Source organism: Lynx rufus, unplaced genomic scaffold (assembly GCF_022079265.1).
Source record: "Lynx rufus isolate CCGP_SWC_20201006 ecotype Redwood Valley unplaced genomic scaffold, mLynRuf1.p SCAF_15, whole genome shotgun sequence".
Taxonomy (NCBI): domain Eukaryota; kingdom Metazoa; phylum Chordata; class Mammalia; order Carnivora; family Felidae; genus Lynx; species Lynx rufus.
Window position 1 is genome coordinate 54,278,755 of NW_025814829.1, and position 22,660 is coordinate 54,301,414.

Sequence of the window (22,660 nt, forward strand, 5' to 3'; positions counted from 1 at the left end):
TTATTTCAGAAACATCTTTATTTGGGAACAAATCAAGGAAAAAGATGTGAGTAATGTGAGGTAGCCTAGTTGATGGTTCTTGAGGGATTACTCACATGTGTCTTGGCTAGAAACGTTTAGAGAGTAAAAGAAGCATTGGTCAGATCAAAAGAAAGGTGTGGGTGAATGTGATTCTGAAAGGATAATGATGGAGACATAAAAACAAGAAGCCACTTGAATTTTGTTGGAATGTATTACACATATCAAAGGGCTGGAAAAATTGTTTAATGTAAGTTCCTTCTAAACTCCAAGGCAAAAAGTAATATGAATTTCTATGGTTATTATCAACCCACAAAATCATGATTTAAAAGACAAGTAAATAACTAAAACATAAAGCAGAGTAAGAAAAATAAGGGTTAAAGGAGAGAGAGAAAGACGTAGAGGGAGATGGTTGAGAGAGAGAGAGATGGTTGAGGGGAGAAAACATGGGTCATCTAGTCATCTGTGATGATAATTCTTGGGTGCTTGACACTTTGACCCAGTGGACCAGGGGAGGGGCAAGGTGGAAGGTGGTTGGGACTGACTGGAAGAGATGCAGGACAGCCTGGGGGTGGAGGCACTGACATTGAAAATGGGTAACATTTGGGCAAGATGTTAAGGGGAAGAAAGGATTTTTCTGGAAAATATATTTTCATTTTGTGGAAACTCCCAACTAGCTCAGAGAAAAATTTAGACATTTTGACTTTAGAAATAAAAACAGAAACTGTTCTATTAATTTTAAGAATGAAAAGCAGTTAGCAGCTGGAAAATGGTTAAAATTTAAGATGAGAATGTGAGGAAGGAATTAGATATCACACTTTGTTTTCACTTTTCTCTAGGGCAGTAGGGCTCAGTCAGAGGTGAAATGAGGTTGTATCTTTGCTCTGTTGAGTGTTAGATGGTATAAAGCTCGTTTGTTGGACAACATGGTTGATATCCTATGGAGAATGGCAAATAGGTCAAGCAGCTCATCTGAAAGAATAGCTGAGCCCATAAAGTTCTTAGCTTATAAAGGTTGCTTATCCTTTATTGGACATCTGTTGAAGTACTGTGGGCAAGGTATTTGTGGTAGATATTGAAGGAAATGTAAACAGTTATAAGGTCCCAGGCTCTTCCATATACATGAAATGATTTGCAAGATGTAATATGATTCTGCCAAGGTGTTTGGTATATATTGTATTACAGAACTAAAACAATAAAAAGGAATATTTTTGAGGAATTATAATTAAGGGCAGCTTCTTAGGAAGGGTGAAACTTAGATCAAGTCCTGAAAGTGATAGTTTTTGAACAGATGGAGGGAAGGAGAGTAAGAATTTCAGATGAGAAAAGACAATAAAGGCACACAAGTGAAAGTGAATGTGGCATTTTGTCAGGGGATGGGGTTTGTGGGGCAGGATATGACAGGCACCAGGTGACCAGGTGATGTGAGAGGTGACTCAGTGTATTCCTCAAGCAACCAGCTTTGCTTTTCCACCTCCTGGGCCTCTTTGGCCAGGGGCCTAGTCTTACCTGAATTGTTGTGATAGTCCCCAACAGGGTTCTGTACTTCCACTCTTAATCCTTTCCAATCTTTCCTCCACAAGGCCTTGAGTTACCTTTCTCAAATCCACATTTACTTATATCTGATATCTGCTGACACTCATTCAGTGACTGCTCCTAACATCTGAGAAAAAAAATCAGACCCTCGAGACTGCATGACAGGCTTTTCCTTACCATTCTCCGTCTTTGGATTTACCACCCACTGTTTCCTACATTTTGTTTGTTCCAGCCTTAAAAAATACCCTCGTTTTCTGAAAAATAGCCTAGTTTAGGATCCTTCATATCTGTCTTTTTATGTTTCTTTTATCTTCCTAACCTCCCCCGCCTTTAAACTCTACTTAATTTCTATTTATTTGTTCATCTAAACTCATGTTAAACTTTATTTCCACTTAGACACTTTCCGAGACTTCAATCTAGAGAGTCATTTTGGCATCGCTACTCTGGGACCACATACCTGTCTTATTTTTCCATAATGGTTGACTTATGCGTGTCTCATAGACAGTTGAGCTCCCTAAAGCTAAGACTGTCCTTATTCTTTGTCTTTCCTCTATCAAACATAGCACCCGACATTTTTTAGGAGCTCAGAAAATATTTGATGAATAGCTAAATAGTAGGAGACCACACTGACTAGAGCGGAGGGTGCTTATTGGCAAATGGTAGAAAATTTGCCTCTGTTCATACATAGTGGTTGAAGACGTGGGCTTTGGATCAGTTTCCCTGGGCACAAATACCAGTTATTCTTTTAACTTGCAAACCTAAGCAAAGTATTTTGCTGTGCCTTAGTCTCTGTGCCTTAGTCCCCTCATCTTTAAACTTCTGTATCATAGGGGTTTTGTGACATTTAGATGCATTAATTTAAGTGCATTAACTTCAATGCATTAGTTTATGTGCTCCTGGCACTCAAAATATTAGCTGTTATTTTTTTGTCATTATTGTTGTTATATCTGGTTTTGAAAGTTGCTTTCATAATTGAGTTGACTCTCATTATTCATGGCTTCTATATTTGCGGAATACGTATCTGCAATATCTGTGGCCCTAAAATCAATACTCACAGGGCTTTCACGTTCATTTGTAGACATGCATAAAGTGGTGAACAATTTGAGTTACCCTACATGCACTTGCCCCGCTCGGGTGGAATAAGGTGACACTCTGCCTTCTTGTTTCAGCTTGTGCTGCAAACAAGTATCCTTTTTGCAATCTATTTAGTGCCATATTTTTTTTTTGCCTCATTATGCTTTTTGTTGATATCACTGTTTAAAAAGCACCCCCCTCCCTGGGCATAGTGCTGCACCTCTGTCTAGTGTTCCCAAGCACAAGAAGGCTGTGACATGCCTCTCAGAGCCAAGAAGGAGGACCAGTCATTAAACTCTCAATGTATCCGCATTGTCAGGTCAGGAGAATCTGAACTAAGGTACTTATCTGATAAAAGGAAAAGTAGCAGCCAAAGTTGAAATAATGGATTTGGTAACCATAGCTAGGGTAAAAATTGACTATAGTTCTCAAAGTGTGGTCCCTGGACCAGGAGCATCAGCATTACCTGGGAACTGATTAGAAATGCAAATTCCCAGGCCCTGCTCCAGACCTACTGAATTGGAGACTCTGGGGGTGGGTACTAGCAATTTGTGTTTTAATAGGTCTTCCATGTGATTCTGGTACACATTATGAGCCAATGACTTAGAAAAATGATTGAGAGATACTACTGTGCCTAGATGTTTCTTTGGAAAATAAATTCCTTAAATTTAAGGAAAATGTCAGGTGATCAAAAAGCAATGCTAGCTAACGATACGGAAGTGAAGTATTGTTGGGAGAGAAAAACTTTGCAATAATCAGTATAGAGATGAAGACTAAAGATATAAAACTCTATGTGCTCTCCTCACATATACAGAGAGGATAGTGCGTTAAGAACAAAGTCTTGGGAGTTACTGTAGGTTTGGTACCCTACTCCCCCCCAAAAAAAATCCAAAGGAGGGAACAGAGAAAACAAAATGGAAGGGAGAGAGTATAAAATTATAGGCAATAAGAACAGGAGGGGTTACTGGGAGAGCAATTTTAGGAGAGCAAGAGGGTTGAAAGGCAGTTCTACCACTCTGGCTAATCTTCTTAATCCATCCCATTCAATTTCCTCCAAGCTTTGTTTTTTTAGGAAGCCTTTAATGTTAGAGATTAGTTGGGTTAAAGAAGAAGGTGGTGAGGAGGTGGAAAACTGAGTTGTGCTTTATATCCACAGACCATTAATGAAAATGAAACTATAACAAGAGTGTTTTTCTTCCTTGCACTATTTGGAACTATATTAGATTATGGTCCAGAATGTTGCCACAACTGCAGCTCAAATAACTGGAGAGAAAATTCAGAAGTTGTGGGGGAACCAAAAAAAAAGCAGGTTCTCTTTGCTATTTTTTTCCTCATTTTTCCTGACCCCCTTTATCAACACATTTATTACTTCTACTTTGGTTATCACTAATGATGTTGACTTTAACCTTCTCATCGATCAAATTGTTAACTACTGCAATGAAGAGATGTTAAAAGGAATACAGCCAATTATGAGTTTTAACAAATCCCTCTCCCCTCTAACTCACATTTCTCATCTAAGCAATAAAGGGATTGGAAGAGATTTGTCATATCCATTCCAGTTCAACAATATTATAATTTCAATAGTTCATCTGTTTCATTGTAAGGATTCCAGAGGTGCCATTTTAGCTTTCTGTGTGTGAAGCTCTTCTTTTCCATGATATGTTCTGCTTTAAGAAGACCTAGGTAAGTTATTTTCTACTTATCGTATGTTCTGATATTCCCTCCTTTCTTTAAATTCCTTTTCAAACTTGAAATTGATGGTAATTTATTTTTGTGCATTATCTTATCACTTTAAAATCTGGATTTCTTTTTCTATAGAATCATGTATAGCATGTATTGGCTTATTGTAAAACTGGAATGCCATTGTTCAAAAACCTTAGAATGTTGTTTAGAATTTAGATCATGAAAGAGAATTTATATGCTTTTGTGAAGAGTAGGATTTATATTTTATAGATGTCTACAGGTATTGTAACTTGCCAGTAACATAGTCTTAGAATTTAGCAGAACTTGAAAATCTGAATGATAGAAAATAAATTACATATCTCGTATCAACATTTACAAAATAAATTATCACCGTGTTAACTTACCAATATCTATTTTTATATTCTAGGCTCTCAAAGTATCTTGCTTACATTATAAACATCATAAAGTTTCAAAGACGAAGTGAATTCACTTTTCAGCAAAAGCTTTACTTGAGTGTATCTTGGCTTCCTTTTTGACAGTTTTAGCCTTAATGTTACATTAATGTTTCTTTTTCTGGGAATCATAATCTTGTAATCAGAAAAAAAATTTGGTGAACATTTTATTTTTTAATGGAAGCTTGTATTTTGTGATATGCAAGTGTTCAAACAATTTATAAGAACTAACCATCACCACCCACATATAAGATTGTACAGGAATGGAAGAATTTTGGCTAATGTATTGTATAAAATTGTTCAGCCAAATTGGATGGCAGACTTTACCACTTAGAATGATTTAAGGGATTGAAGTAATATTTTTTTTGAAGTAATATTTTAAAATACAAACTATCTCAACATTGGTAATATATAAGGTATATTACATACTGTGTTGAATAACTAAAATAGATTTGTTATCTTTCTTCCATTTATAAGGATGTACCCATTATTTGGATTCTTTGAAAAATTATAAAGATCACTTTTTTCTATTCTCCTTTAAAAAATTGTTTATTTTAATTTTTAATAGTGAGAACAATTAACATTGGGTAAAGGGTCACACAATTACTGGGAATGCTGTTTTTTTTGAAAAGTGTAGAAGTCTAAAGATAATAGAAAGTACATTTTACCATTGTCAAATCCTTTGAGGATCTGATAGGCCTCTATCTAGCTGTACCCTGAAGAGACGGAAGATTAAGTACCAGGCACAAGACACGAGGGAACAAGCTTTCAACTTGAGGACATTCCATGGACCACAGAGTGCCTGGAAGGCTCTTAGAGAGTAAATCTGAGCTTTGTGGGTGGGCTCTGAAAGGACTTTTGCTTAAATAGCCAGAGAATACACAGCATTTTTTTCTTGATGATAACTATTACTTACCATGTAAATTTCTTTATAAATCTTTTTAAAAAATACAAAATATGACCCAAATAGAAACTAACTCTTACTGCTGACAGGCAACACAGCCTTCTCTAAATAGCTCTATAGAGAATTGGTACTCTCTGAGAGCCCACCAGCCCTTGACTGATAGTTCTGGATAAGGAAGGCCAGATAAGATTCTTTGAAGAATCTTAGCTGAATTCAGAACCAAAAACCTTACATACATTTGGCTACTCTGTAAGTATAGATGGCTGGCCTTAGTTTACAGGTTAATCAGTTAAGGTTTGAGATGAGCTTAATTGCTGTTTCCTGGAATGGAATAAGAGGATTGTAACATTGATTTGGGCTGGGATTTTGCAGGTTAAAATAGGGTCATAGAGGGGAATCAGGATTTTAGCAACTTGGTTTTTTGTTCTCTCTACATTGGGAATAATGTAAGATGCAGACAGTCTCTCCCTACAGCTTTTTTTTCCTGTTCTCCATCTGTAATAATGATCTCTACAGAATAGTTCTCTACACAAACGTCAGCCTTTTGTTTTTGCAGTCTGTTTGCTCTCATCTTCGTGAATTCTTTGACTTCACCACCTTCTTGGTACCACAAGCCTAGCATTGCCATATTTACTGTAAAGTCAGTTTGGAGTTTTATTTTCTTGTCTATTTCCTCTGCTGTTTCCCCATTCTAATTCATGCCGTGTCTCACATTTGAAAACCTGTGAAGCTTATGGAGTGTGTCAGTTCCTCATTTTCTCATCTTTTTATTATTCAGATGCCCTCAACTACCATTTTGTTTAAAGAATAAGTAGATTACACAACAGAACAATGTACTCTAATAAATTGACCACTTGTAGAATTAAGTCCAACCCCAAATCTATCCCCATTTAACACAGACTATCTATTATTATCTACCATGCTTTAGTTTGGGCAATGTCATTTTACCAATGATTTGTAGCTATTTTAAGCCACATGATGCAAATACAGTATAAGGTGAAATTGTTGCTCCAATAGAATCTTGTGCTCCCTGACTTCAGGGAAGGAGATAGAGAACCTGAATCATATGAAAAGTGATTGATTAATGAGCACCTGACAGAGTTAGTTAATTTGGTAAGGATGACAACTGACATACATGTTTAAAAAGATTATTTTGCATTATAGAGTATTGTCAGAGGCCATTGGGGAAAATGATGAATTTCTCACACGCTGTAAAAAATGAAAATCTTTTCATAAAAGATGTCATATATCATGGCATCATATACTTTAGTCAGAAAGTTTGTATAGTAGAAAATTAACAGTTGAGTAATTTTAATTCTAATAATTTGTTCATGCTTACAGTTAGGCTAAAAAGTAGTTTTAGAGGAGTGCCTGGGTCGCTCAGTAGGTTAAGTGTCGGACCCTTGATTTTGGCTTAAGTCATGATCTCATGGTTCATGACTTCAAGTCCCACGTCAGGCTCTGCATCAATAGCATGGTGCCTATTTGGGATTCTTTCTCCTTCTCTCTCTGCCCCTCCCCTGCTCACTCACAGCCTCTCTCTCTCTCTCTCTCAAAGTAAATAAATAAACATTTAAAAAATCATTTTAGAAATAAGAATATTGTTGCTTTATTTTTTACTTCATTTTTTTAGGAAGAGAATCTTTTTTCCCACAATTAAAAAAACCTTTTTATTTGCATTTATTTTATGCTGAATTTATTCCTAGTCTATAAATTTTTATTTCGTCATTTTCTTCTGGGATTTCTTTCTTTCTTTCCTGTGCAATCTCCTCTTCTGGTTTAGAACCATTTGTTCTTTTCCAGTAAGGATCATTTTAATGTGGCATTAGGAGCTCACGTATTGGTTAATCTGACTGTGAGTTATGTAAATCTGGTAGTCTGCGTTTGGGGGCTTTTGATTATATGGATTGCTCAATGACCCAATAATCTACATCTAAACCCTTAAGTTCAGCATCACTGTCTGCATTTTTAATCGATGTGCAGCAAAAATTCAGCACTCTTTTTGGGCCACTGACCCTGTGTCCAGACCTACTATTTGGCCTGGGCATACCTACCAACTACACCATTGTAACTATGGAATAGCACCCACTGGTTTTGTAAAGTGATGTCTTTCACATATTTAGTGGATTTTTCCATATGCATACCCTTGATGGTCTGTATGGTTTCACTAGGGTTCTTAAAGTGAACATGAAGATTTGAACCTTTTGATTTGCATGATGTTGTTGGGCATTCTGGGACAAGTGAATAGTGAACCATATTTGGAGATCACCTCAGGCTGCTTACTGGAAGAACCTTTTTTTCCCCTCTGTATTTTATCCTGAAGTATTGGTACATGGTTATATCAGTCAGACTTTACTGAGGAACCAGAAACCATACGAGATATATTAAACAGAAGGGCTTCCTATACACAGTTAAGTTTTTCATGGAACGATTAGAAAGTTTGAAAGATCTGCTTCTAGGCTGAAATTTTTCAAAGGAGTCATATATAACTGGTATACCAGGGAAGCTAAAACCTTTGAAGCCACCATTGGAAACTGGAAAGTAGACAGTGGAACATTCTTTCAGAGCAGCTTCCAGTTAGCAGATCTTGATCACTAACAGAACAGTTAAGGACACTTGGAGTATGGCTCCTATCATTCCGCTTTCTAAATCTGTGTATCTGCATCTAATTGGATGAACCTAACTGCAAAGGAATCTGTAAATGTAGTTTTTCTTCCCACTTCTGCACGTAGAAGGAGAAGGTGCTGGCGCTTGGGAGAGTCAATCCAAGTAACTGCCAAATTGTCTTGATTCCATTTAAGAAGTCTTTTTCTGCTGCCCGTGTAAATAATTAGAAAGGATAAAAATCTCAGGAATCCTTACAGCCACGGGTACTATGATCTTCTATGATCATTGTCTTTGAGTGTTGTGTTGGACTAGTTGGCTTGTAAATGTGAGAGCATAAATCTATGTAGAAAGAAGTGTAATACTTGCTATTGTGCTAGGCTGTTATGATTTAGGATCAGTTTCTCTTCCTTTTCTTCCTCTTATTTCTCTTCCTTCTCCTTCACATCCTTTACTTTTATATCACTTTCATTATGTTCCTTCCCCAGGTTAGGGAAGTTTTCAGGTATGATTTCTTCAAATTAATTTTCTGCCCCCCTCCCTTTTCTCTCGTCTTTTGGGACTCTTATAATACAAATGTTATTACATTTGATGGAATCACTGAGTTCCCTAAGTCTATTCTTGTATTCCATAAATCTATCTTTCTTTTGTTCAGCCTCTTTATTTTCCATTTATTTTACCTTCCATATCACTTATTCATTCCCGTACTGCTTCCATCCTTGTGTTTTTACATCCGGTCTGTTTCAAATCTTGGTTATTGCATTTTTCATTACTGACTTTTTTTAAACTCTTTTATCTCTGTGGTAAGGGGCTCTTTGAAGTCTCCCATTCTTTTCTCAAGCCCACGGAGTATCTGTATGATTGTTCCTTTTTAAATTCTCCATTAGGCTTATTACTTATATCTGTTTCAATTAGATTTCTGACTGTGACCTCCATTTTGGCATTTTGTCTAACTCTGTCTTCTGTGTGTTAAAAAACCCTGTTATGTTTCTGGCTCCTGAGAATAATGGCTTTATGAAGAAGAGGTCATATCGTGCTTTCATTATAATCAAATCTACAATGAAAAAAAGCTGGCCTTGGTAATAACATTTAAGAATTGAGTTTAGAAACCTTTTCCAGAATTTACTTCTTGTGTGCCTTTTATCACCTAACCTTTTTATATGGTCATTATAAAAAAATGGGAAAATGAGAACACTACTAAGTTGTCAGGATAACTTAAAAAATATTTACTGATGCTTTAAGGTCACTTTTAAGGTTACACTAGAGAAATGAAAATAATCTATACATTTTACTAATCCAGGTATCACTTTCTGAAATGCCTTTGGTAAAATATTAAAATTAAAGTAAACATGATATAAGTGAAATGACACATATGCATATGGATGTGAAAGCTATTTCACAGAATTTTATTGGAGATTCTTTCAGTGGGTTACCTTTAAAAAGGTAGCGATGACTTTTAAAACTGAGGATTTAAAATGTCTTTAGGGAACATCTTAATAGCAAATACTATTTGGGAAGGTATGAGAGGGGCCTGTCTAGGAAATAAACTGGTTTTTCACTCAGAATTTTTTTCCCTATTTTCACTGGTCTACTTGTCTTCAATGATCATTTAAAGATTAGACAAACAATGGCCTTTGGACTTTATGGTGATATGTGTAAACCACTTTGAAGTCCAAGTGTGAAAAGGACAAGATACATAGAAATACTAATGGTATCTCTCTGTGAAGGGATCCTTCTGGAATTATTACAACAAACAAATATATTTTACAAGTTTTAAAAATTATTTTATTATTTAAATAGTTTTTGGTCCTTATGATATGTATGTATATATATATTTATTTTTGTATATATATGTATATATATATATGTATACATATATATGTTTATTTTTAAGAGAGTACAAGTGGGGGAGGGGCAGAGAGAGGGGGACAGAAGAACTGAAGCAGGCTCTGCACTGACAGCAGCGAGCTCGACATGGGGCTTGAACTCATGAACTGTGACATCATGACCTGAGCTGAAGTTGGGCGTTTAACTGACTAAGCCACCCAGGTGCCCCAAGTCCTTATTTTATATTTAACTCTGTCTATCTTTGTTGTCCCTCAGGAAGCTTTTGACATGAAGTCTGAAGGACAGGCAACTGTAATTCAGCAGCTGGAACAGACCATTGAGGATCTGAGGACCAAAATAGCTGAACTGGAGAAGGGGTATCCTGCCCTGGACGTAGAGACGGCCAGAGGCCGTCATGGGGCTCAGAATGGAGGTGCGCCCTTAGAAGATGTCTGTCTTGAAGCTCTCAGGTTAGGAGAAAAGGATGTACGTCATCAAAGGATTTTACAGGCAAAGTCAATCCAGACATCCCCGACAGAAGAGGGTGGGATACCAATACTGCCTTCTGTGAATACACTGCCAGAGTGTCCTCACCACCCACCTGGGGCTGAAAGTGGAGACTCACCTGTGCCATCCTCACCTTCCGGACCTCAGACAAAATTCTGTTCGGAGATTTCTTTGATTGTGTCTCCAAGGCGAATATCAGTACAGCTCGACACACATCAGCCCACGTTGCCTCCACCATCTCCATCCCTCCTGAAGTCTGACAGTCAAAGACAGGCCGGGTCACAGCCTTCCCATCCTTCTCTTCATACTGAGTTTGAAACCAGCCATGAACACTCTGTTTTCTCTTCCTTTGAAAACAGCCATAACGTCCAACCCTCACCACCTCTGCCTTGCACAGAGTCTTCCAGTTCCATGCCTGGTGTAGGCATGGCAGCTCCCCCACCTCCCCTTCTCCCTGGCACAACGAGACCTGTTCTTCCCAGTATAGCCATCCCCCCACCTCCTCCTCTCCCTGGTACAGAAATGTTACCGCCCCCTCCTCCACCTTTGCCTGATGAGGGAATACCTCTTCCCCCTTCTCTTCCTGTAGTGGAGATACCTCCTCCCCCTCCTCTGCCAGGTGAGGGAATACCTCCTCCCCCTCCTCTGCCAGGTGAGGGAATACCTCCTCCCCCTCCTCTGCCAGGTGAGGGAATACCTCCTCCCCCTCCTCTGCCAGGTGAGGGAATACCTCCTCCCCCTCCTCTGCCAGGTGAGGGAATACCTCCTCCCCCTCCTCTGCCAGGTGAGGGAATACCTCCTCCCCCTCCTCTGCCAGGTGAGGGAATACCTCCTCCCCCTCCTCTTCCCGGTGTGGGAATACCTCCTCCCCCTCCTCTTCCCGGTGTGGGAATACCCCCTCCCCCTCCTCTTCCCGGTGTGGGAATACCCCCTCCCCCCCCTCTTCCAGGTGTGGGAATACCACCTCCCCCTCCTCTTCCCGGTGTGGGAATACCACCTCCCCCTCCTCTTCCCGGTGTGGGAATACCCGCTCCCCCCCCTCTTCCAGGTGTGGGAATACCACCTCCCCCTCCTCTTCCTGGTGTGGGAATACCCGCTCCCCCCCCTCTTCCAGGTGTGGGAATATCCCCTCCCCCTCCTCTTCCTGGAGTGGGAATACCTCCTCCCCCGCCTCTTCCTGGAGTGGGAATACCTCCTCCTCCCCCTCTTCCTGGAGTGGGAATACCTCCTCCCCCGCCTCTTCCTGGAGTGGGAATACCTCCTCCCCCGCCTCTTCCTGGAGTGGGAATACCTCCTCCCCCTCTCCTGCCAGGTGAAGGAATACCTCCTCCCCCTCCTCTGCCTGGAGTTGGGGTTCCTCCACCTCCTCCTTTGCCAGGTATGGGGATTCCACCTGTTCCAGCTACCCTGCCAACTTCTGGAACAGGCATTCCCCCACCCCCTCTGCTTCCTGGATCAGGCCCTCCACTCCCCCCTCAAGTTGGAAGTAGCACTTTATCAGCACCGCAAGTGTGTGGTTTTCTTCCTCCTCCATTGCCAGTTGGCTTGTTTGGATTAGGGCTGAACCAAGACAGAGGGAGTAGGAAGCAGCCAGTAGAGCCTTGTCGGCCCATGAAGCCTCTGTATTGGACGAGAATTCAACTGCATAGTAAAAGGTAACATGAATTGGAGCTCATCTTTGCACAGTTTGTCAACAGGAGGGAGCATTTACCTTTAAAACTCTTGGGGAAATTACAATTTAGTGTATTTTTAAGTACTGCTCTGAAACTTATCTGTAGGTTTTTATGTTAATATTTACTGAAGCAATCCGTTATGTCAAATTTTAGACTTTTCTCAAAAGTATCAAAGGTATAAAACAAATGATATATGTGTATCAATGTATAAGATGTACAGATGTCTATCTGTATAGTTATTGATCAATCTTATAAAGATGGAAGGATATATTTTTCTTAGCATACATGCTCTATTGCCTCGTTCCAGAACCTCACTCTAGCAAATAGCTTATAAATATAAATCAAATCCTTAAAAGACATACTGACTCTTGAGGATATTTTTTGCATTCTTTTGAAGGCACAGTCTTGTGTTACTGTTCCCTTTTGTTTGCAGTAGTCTTTCTCTTCAAAGATGTGCTATGCAAAAATACACATATCCACACCCATGTGTGAAATAATTTAGTTTTGAGAATTTCCTGGCATTTATATAGAGAGTTTGTGACACAATGTGGTCATAAAGTCATACTTGGGAATGATATTTATAAAAGAATACTTCCCACCATGTATGCTGTTGGCATATTACTTATCCATGCATAGTCTATAGTTGACGTCCCTTGATCCCTGGGACAGTGCTATGACACATGGGTGAGGAATGTGCTGGCGGGGGACAAACCATACTCTTTAAACTTTACTGGCCTTCCTTTTTTTCTAACTTTCCATGATCCCTTGATTTTTTTTTTAATTTTTGTATGATGTGGCATGCATTTAGAATAGGATCTTTCCAGGCCTCGTTCTCATTTGTTATACAATTTTCTCATCACTGAATCACATTAGGGGAGAAGAATCTACGTAGTTTGACTACTTCTAAATTTGCAGCTCATTCTTTCTGTAATTTCCATGTTACTTATATATGCTGAGGCATCATGTCAGACTGTGACCCAAACTCATTTTATCCAGATACATTATAAGAAGTTATTTTGTTGTGTTGTTCCTTTGTTTCAAAAAATAGATCTACCCTTTTTAGGTGGTACGACATGAATCTACAGTCACTAAAGTCAGATAACAGTGGGTGATGGAAGTGGGCGGGAGATGGAGGGTACCACCTTGGATCATAAAATAATTTCTTTTTTAACCCGTGCATAGTTCACAAAGCTCATGAGTCAGGTTTGAATTGTGAGATATCAAATATTTCTTGCCTTCATAGCTTATACTGAGAGGAGTTTTGCTTCTATGTTTTTATACAGTGATTTGATAACTAAGAATTCCTGGAAAGTATTTTTTTCTAGGCAAAGGTTTCATTCTATATTGATGGCATTTTAACTTTCTTATCAAGTTGATAAAACAAATGTTAGTCTTAAAGAAAAAGTATTCTTTCTTATCACCTTCCTCTTGCCCTCGTTTCCACCTCCTCTTCCCTTCCTTCCAGACTTCCTTCCTTCCTTCCTGACTTCCTCTCATGTTTTTTTCTCTTCTGCCCTTCTTTCCTTCTCTTCATTTTTGTTTATGCTCACGACAATATCTTGTAGTTTGGTTTGATGACTATTTCATTGGTCTTTTGCTTAACTTTAGAGACTCCAGTGCTTCACTTATTTGGGAAAAAATTGAAGAGCCATCCATAGATTGTCATGAATTTGAGGAATTGTTTTCTAAAACTGCCATGAAGGAGAGGAAGAAACCTATTTCTGACACTATCACAAAGACCAAGGCTAAACAAGTGAGTATTTGTGTGTTTTCTGAGATTGGGCAGTATTTTGGGCATAAGTATGAACTTTCATTAGAAAAAAAAAAAATGAAACTGTTTTCTGGGCTGTATAACCTCCATAGTCCTTAACCAGATAGAAGTTAGAATTTTAGAACATGTAATTAAGTAAAATTATGCCAAACAGAACAGCAAATAATTGTTTCCACCAAGTGACAATGTCCTGACTATTTTAATTTTAGCCTTGTGATACATACTTCCGAAATTTCAGCTATTGATTATTTCCAGAATTAGTTGTCTAGAAATAAATTGTTAATTGATTGCAATTCATCTGAGCACTAGTATGGATGGAAACAAAGGTAAAAGTGGGCAAAGAAAAACAAGTAAGCAAGAAGTCTAGTCCTTCGTAATCTATATAATGCATTTGGTATTTTGTGGAATTGACACTCTTTAGAATCGAGTTAAACAATCACACTGTGCTTGACATATGGAAGGATGCCTTACATATAGTACCAGCATCTCCATTCTTTATTAGAGCCTTTGATCTATACTGTGATACCTGGATTAGACAAAGAAAGAATAGTACATTTGGAGAAAAACATTTCAAAGAAATATTTCCCAACTGGTCCACCCAGTGGACTTGATCATGAAATTTCTTGTCATTCAGGAAATTATAGTAAAATTCCACAGTAATAAGCCCCATATAGAAGGTATTGCTAGCTGTCCATCTTTCACCCTAAAATGGGAAAATGGCTACATTTCTTAATTTTTCTGGTTGGGGGGTTGAGTGCATGGATGCAAGAGAATGGTGAGCAGCTCAGTCCTGGGAGGCAGTGAGAGAGAGGTGAGACCCCAAGCCCCCAGTGTTCTCCTGGACCATTCTCCCCAGATAAGTAGCAACCAATGGGGTGATTCCTTGAATTTTTGCCCCTGACCTGGAAGTCGTAGCTAAAAGTATGACCCGGAGTTGTAGCTAAAAGTATGATCCATTGATATTTATTTCAGATCAAATAACTCCCACCATATGGATACTGCCAAATCCAGCCAGGGGAGGATAGATTTGAATGGCACAGCTTGACCCCTGGGACCTCTAGCTGAGTGATAAGCAGGCTCACTGCAGGCTTTTCTATTATTCTGAAAATGATGCGTACCTAAACATTATGCAGCTGAGGTTTTCAGAATCATTTATTGCAGTACAAATGGCCTCTGGTGACCTTAGGTCAAGGACTATGATAAATTGGACAATAGCTGGCATATGTAGGCACTGAATAAATATTTGTTTAAAAGTAAACCAGCTGACCATGGGAGGAGGACTTCATAATCAGAGACTATGCCTAATAATGATTAAAAAACAGAAAATCATTCATCTCATAGTAATCAGTATGGCCAAGGTGACAGTACTAAGGGGAATAAAAGCAAATGGAAAACCACATTTTCTCTGACAGAGGTAAATGTTAAGAAAAACTCTTTTCACAGTACATTTGCATATAGCACACTTAGGCTGAATCATACCTCTTCTGTGGATTCTTATGGACTGTGTCAGAGATGGGAAAACTGGGCAAGGAATATGGGTAGAGAGTGTGTGTGTGTGTGTGTGTGTGTGTATGTACATATATACATATGTACACATATACATATGTACATACACACACACGAACACACACGTACACATATGTACATATATACATATGTACATATATACATATGTACATATATACATATGTACATACACACACACACACACACACGTACACATATGTATCAAGGACAATGAGGCAGCCAGGATTGTCATTTGATGGTGGGCAGATGTGACATGGGATGTTTCTTGTCTAGGGAAGGTATACTCAGAAAGGCAAACAATGTCTTCTCTATCTTTCATCACCACTTTTTTTCCACTGAATGAACATAGATAAGGAAGATACTTCATACATTACCAGAGACTTTAGGATTTCATACTTATTTGACATAATCTTCAGTTTTTGGCTAACTGAAATAAGATTTATGTGTAAATCATCAAAAATTCACAAATTCAACTAGTTTGCCTGAGATGCACTGTGCACAACACCAGTTCATCTGCATTGAACATCATCTCAGTATGATCACCTTACTCTGTCATTAAGACACTTCATAAACTATGGGTAAGAGACTTTGCCAATGTCATAATTTGCACTTATTGACTGTGATGCTACTGTTGACTTTAACTCCAAACGGGGTTAATGGAAAAGTCTCCATTATGACTCCTGATAACCTTGTTCAGCATCTCCTTGGTCTAGGTCTTGGTATTGAGCTCTGCACTTCAGGTCTGTTTTTGAAGGGATAAGGTTTTTGGTTTTTCCCTCTCCCTCTCCCTCTCCCTCTCCCTCTCCCTCTCCCCCTCCCCCTCTCCCCCTCCCCCTCCCTTCCTCCCTTCCCTTCCCTTCCCTTCCCTTCCCTTCCCTTCCCTTCCCTTCCCTTCCCCTCCCTATGTATGTTGGAGAGAGAAAAATCCTCAATGTGATATATTTCTGAAGAAACCTAGTTTTATTTTACTTTGTTGTGTTTGGAAGAAAAATAGATTCATTTCATCTCCTTGAGACAATTAAAATTTTGTTTAAGGAAATATATTTTCAGGCTGTATGCAAATAGTTCCCCTTTTTATGGGAAATGTATACTGATTGTATGCGCAGACATTTTGGTACCTCATGATTCATGTGCAGTGTAATGAATAGCCTTTAATGCTCTGGCATATGTTTATGGAGGTATTTCAAGCAATTCTTCTTATATACAATGGAAGCTAGAAGTTCTGTTTTTCTTTAAATATTTAAAAATAGCCAAATAATTTTTCTGTGATCTGTCTTCTTCTTGAAAGCAAGACTGTGGTCAAATGCACTGGTATTTAATGAAGTGCCTGTGCTGTTTTTACTCTTTCAGAGAGATATTTTCAGCGTGAGAGTAGAAGATCCCTTAGCTGGGCTCGTTGCTGTTTGGCATGAGGAGAAAGAGGGCTACTTTCTGGACACCTAGTCTAGTAGTAATGATGAATAGCTTGTATTTCTAAAACCTTTTTCCTCCCAGGAACCTAAAACAAAACATTTCTTATTTTTTCGTGGAATATATATATATATTTCTGTGGTGACTTCTTTATTCTTTATTTTGAAGTATTTAAAACATAAGATTAGCTGAGAAGGTATATGTGAGTTTATCAGACTATGATCTGACATTCTTCTTCAGTGAGTGTGACACGTATACATCACAATTAAATATCAGTCTGCCAACAGAACAGCAATAACCCTGTTTCCTATGGTATCAGGAGGAAAGTAGAAACAAATTTTTATGAGGCTTATGTTTAAATGCTGATACACGTACACACTTGCCCATTTTTTAAGGAATGCTCTAGAACTCGCAAACATTTAGCCCAATCTCCTGTGTATTGCTGGGGTAATCCAAGGAATTTTAATGTTGATAATGATCTTAAGACACCTCAGGATCTTCTATGTTCCACTGAAGATTAAGTTAATCCTGAGTTTAGGAGCAGAAAAGTGAGAATTGATAGTAAGAGCTGCTTCAAAAAAGAGGTTTCTAGTTAATCCTGTGTCAAACAAGGTCATAAACAAATACGCTTGGTAAACATGGTAACAATTGGAGCAACAACAATAGTAATAATCATAGTGGTAGTTAGGACAACAACAAGAATTCTGGAAGCCACAAGGCACACTGTGCTTTATTTATCATGTGCCAGTCATTGTTTTTAGCATTCTCCTTATATTAATTCATTTAATCCTCCTCGTTCTATGAGGTAGACCTCATTATCACCAGTATATGGTACAGAAAACTGAGGTATAGAGGGCCTAAATAATGTTTCCAGGCTAGTAAGGGGCAGAGCTCAGGTTCAAGCTCCATTAATCTGATTCCAGAGCCTGAGAGCTTAATCACTTGGTAATAAGTATGGGTGTGAAGTATTTTTTGTAAGTTTCAGTATACTTTTATATGGAAACCAGAATAGATATTTTAGAAAATAGTAATTTGAATGTGTATTGATTTTTCTATATGCTCACTATTAAATGACTAGTTGCATTTATGAAATTGTATGTGAAGATACTTTTAAAGCCTTTTACATATGCTAACAGATTTTGACAAGTACATAAACTACAATGCCACTGAACATGACATTTGCCCAATTAAATAAAAGTTTATCTGAGAGACGAAAACTTCAGACATATAAGCTTCTGTAAACAGTAAAAATGAGGGCATTTGCTTGTGCAGCATTTAAGTCCTGGTTGGAAGTCTATAGCCACAGTGGTTAAACCTCACCAAATGTCAAGTGATGATACTTCTGATTCACTCCATGACACAAAAAGGAACCATCTCTGTAAAATATGCCTTAAGTCAATGAAGTCTAATCATACTTAAAAAGTCCGTAAAGGAACATGTTATCCATAATGGAAATTTAAACACAGAAGTTAACAAGAATGAATAAGAAGAATCTGTGTTATTTTTTAAATACATAGCTGACATTTGTTTAATCATTCAATGCAACACAAACAAATGTCTTTCTGGGTTTCTTCTATTTATCAGATTAAAATGCTCTGCTCAGAGAATGGGAGAGAAAAACAAGTCATGATAGTTAAATATTTGTTGGGCTTTAGCCTCTGGAAGTACGATTAGAAAAATAGTTAAATCTGCTACTTATTATAAGGGGAGGTAGTAACAGGATTTGTTAGAATTCCCATTTAATTACAGATATAAATGGTAAAGAGTTAGACATTTGGTATTCTGTTCAATCTTTCCATTGTGTTTGCTGACCTCTTTTAAGGCTTTATGTATGTGTGTTATAAAAACCCATAATAACAATGGGAAAAGAAGCATTCATTATTCAGATGTTCTTATATGGGAGTGTATGATGTAATGCTGCTAAGCATTCTTACACGAAGCAGTAATGGCTGTTACAAGGCTTCTTTCTACCATGTTGAGGCATTGGGGAAAAGTGTATGCTATGCTTCAGATATTGTCTGCTGTAGTAATAGTGATCCACATGAAAAGGGAAAAGGGGGTATGTATTTTACTCCTGAATCTCTAATAATTTCAAATAATGTAAATAATCTCTGTTTATTGCAAATGTTTTATCGTTATTATTGGGTATTTCAGTGTAGGCTCAGTGATAATCTGAGTAGTAGAAATTTAGTTTTTTGTATTGGTGTGAATTTTTCCTATTATAGCTGGCAAAGGGTGTGTTTTGGTTGATTTGGACAGTTATATTGGTCATCTAGACTGAAGACCTAAAATAATGTCTGAAACACAAAATATCTTACAATAAAACAATTTAGATTTGTTTTGGGGACACATAGTAAACATTTGGTACTTTGTTACTTTTAACATAACATCTGTTTTTAATAGAATGCATTCCTATTGCAAGCCTTAAAATGTATTTACATAGAAAACCACATCAAAATACAGAGCTATAATTAGACAAACATAGGTTTTGTGGAATCTGGATTTGTTTTAGATGTTGAAAGATTTATTATTTTTTGAAGATGTTATTCCCATAACTATTTGTAGAGCATACCCAATCAATTCAAAGAATGCAAAAATAATAACCTCTATTTTTAAATTTTCTTTCAGCCAAAAAATTGTTTTTATAGTTCTAAGTAAATGGCAGACACACACACACACACACGTGCGCGCGCATGCACACACACACACACACACACACACACACAACAAAACAAAACAAAACACAAAACAACCAGTGGCATACTAAAAAGGAAATATAATTAGGCTAATGGTCTCAACCTTGCTAGATTATGTATTAGGAAAATTATGTTTGATTAATAACAAATTGAACTTGTACAAAATCTAATCATCATAATGTCAGTTAATTCTTTTGGACTTTATTTTGATATAATATGATGATAATAAGTTTCTTTGCACTAGATGTATAAGAAAGGGGTATTGATATGTAATGGCTGAGATGTCCTGTTTATCAAAATCCATAGGCATTGAAGAAACAGTTGTTTGGAAAATTCATTTGCAATTCATTACCTTGTTATGATTATCTATGAAAACTGAAAGTCATCCTTGCAAAAGTAAGGAAAGCTTTTTGGTCATTCACAGAGTCTAAATTCTATAATTTGGAGCAGGTGATGGGGGAGCATTTCTCAGTACTGCTAATATAGGGTGGAATAACATTGCAGACAGCCAGGGAAAATTTAAAGAGAGGAAACACCAGTTACTTTCAGTGCTGCACCACTTTCCTGGCCTGAGGAGAGCAGGGTTTATCCGTTTCAGCAGGGAATACAGTAAAGAGGAGAGGCTCCTAGGCCAGGTAGTTTCTCTGGTGGGCTCATTTATTACTGTCTCCCTGAGGGACAGTATTAAGTAATTCACGTGACTAAATTTGAATCACTCTTCAAGTTTCATACCGTATACTCTAAAATAGTAAGTACTGTAGGTGATCAGGAGGGCTGAACAGAGGGGCGCCTGGGTGGCGCAGTCGGTTAAGCGTCTGACTTCAGCCAGGTCACGATCTCGCGGTCCGTGAGTTCGAGCCCCGCGTCGGGCTCTGGGCTGATGGCTCAGAGCCTGGAGCCTGTTTCCGACTCTGTGACTCCTTCTCTCTCTGCCCCTCCCCCGTTCATGCTCTGCCTCTCTCTGTCCCAAAAATAAATAAACGTTGAAAAAAAAATTAAAAAAAAAAAAAAGGAGGGCTGAACAGAGCATGCTGGCTGGATTTAGTATGAGGCTGTGTGGAAGAGATGAGACTTGAAGTGGCCCTTGAATTTATTTTGTTTAGATATGTAGAGAGAATTAAGGGATGATTTTTGAAAATAACGCCGCAAACAAAGATTTCCTTGAACCTTATTTAAAACCATCGTAAATCAGTCAGGTGTTTTTGGCACTCTTCTATGTGTGGGAGCTCCTGTCTGACAGTTTCAGGAATGTGGATGCAGGTTATTGATACTTGTTTCCTTTAGCTCAGTATGTTTCCTTCCCATCCTCCTGGCAAAAGTCTTTAGGCTTGTCTTAGACATAAGAGTGACAATGGAATTTCACAAATTAGACCTGACGTTGATTTTTGATGTTTTGGTGCTACATCGTGGACTGTATGTCTCTTTACCATGGACAGCAACTGTCCATGCACCTGATTTGACTTACACAGTTACAATTACAATAGCTCCTACCTTTTGTCTGTGGGAACTGTTGCAGGTGACACAGGTCTGTTCACACTATACTTTTAGTGTGATCTGAGCTGAAAAATGTTTATGATTATCTGAGGACACAAGTATCAGACTTAAAGGAAAAAATAAAGTTCTTATTCATATCTCTATTTTGTATTCAAAACTTTTTTGTTGTTGTTTCAACTGAAATGTAAATTTGTTTCTTTTTCAAAATCATGTTTATAAGGAAGATTTCTAACACTTCTGCTTTTATTTTGTTACATGTTAGTATATGAAATTTTAGAAGTACTGAATTATAACTAGAAATTATCTGAAGTATTACTTTGCAAATTTTATTGGAGGTGGGCCTCCTAGATGAACAGAACAGGGAGTTTGGTGAGTCCTCTTTCCAGCAAAACAGCAATTAACTGTGAAAACTACAACAAAAATATTCATTTAAAGTCTCTGGCAGTTGGTCTAAGGGTACAAAGGAAATAGAGAAACAATCATTCAAGAAAATGTACCAAGACTCAATAAGAATAGTGAGAGTCTGTGGCTTTTGAGCCATGACCCACTCCATCACCAGCCACCCTAACTCTATGTTATGGAATCTTACCCAAGGCATATAAAGCTGAGAAGACCAAGGTCTCTCTCCCTTAGGTTATGGCTTTACTTTAGGAGAGCCAGGATTCTGGCATTCCTAATTTCCCCAGTCCCCTGTTGCAGAAGCTCTAGTCCAGGCCACCATGGAGAGCTAAGGAAAGAGGAAGCCGAGAAGGGCCCTCTAGGAATCAAAGTTAACTCTGAGTCAGGAAGGCTGTGCACCTGTGCCAGGCTGTATCTGCTCAGGAGGAGTCAAACAAGATATGGGATACCGTGGAAGCATTCTCTAAACCTCATACAGTGTCAACAAAATCAGTCATTCCTGAAAGTCTGGGAGGTGTGTGCATGCCCAAGGCCACACCCTCTCAGAAGCAGTTAGAGAAAATCCAAGTTACTACCTCCTTCGTGGCTGAATGTGAGAAAAGTTGCATAAACTCTGAACTGTATAGTAGCGTCCAGGGCATGCACCCCACTCCCCCACGCAATGGTTAAAGGTAAAACTCTAAGTGGTTAGGGGACTTCAGCGTAATCTTCGGCAATGGCTCAACCCACCCAGGGATGACTCCTAGGTAAATCAGGGCAAAATATAAAATAATGGGGGAAGAATGTGTGCAAGAACAGCAGATTGCACACCATTGCAGATATAATTCATGGAACTAGTCAGGCCAAAATAAACAAATAAGCAAAAAATAAACAAGCCAACAATAAAAACGAATCCTGGGGCAGGGAATGGGAAATCAATACCCAGAGTTGCTACAGTATATTATCTGAAATGTCCAGTTTTCAACAACTGTATGAGAACCACAAAGATGTCACAAAGTATCACCTATGTGCAGGAAAACAAACAGGCAGTACAAACAGTATTCAGAGGCCCAGATAGCACATTTAACATTCATAGACTTCAGTTT

At 38.2% G+C, this 22,660-nt stretch overlaps 1 protein-coding gene across 2 annotated transcripts in view; it reads left to right on the plus strand.

The window, feature by feature from the left end:
• The window catches only part of FMN2 (formin 2), a 393,006-nt gene that overhangs the window by 130,124 nt on the left and 240,222 nt on the right, over positions 1-22,660 (plus strand). The window contains exons 5-6 of one of the 2 annotated variants that reach the window (XM_047076425.1): positions 10,375-12,260; positions 13,887-14,031. The exons of the other annotated variant lie outside the window; for it this stretch is intronic. Coding sequence (XP_046932381.1) covers positions 10,375-12,260; positions 13,887-14,031 — 2,031 coding nt within the window. The remainder of the gene's footprint in view (positions 1-10,374; positions 12,261-13,886; positions 14,032-22,660) is intronic. 2 annotated transcript variants of the gene reach the window in all.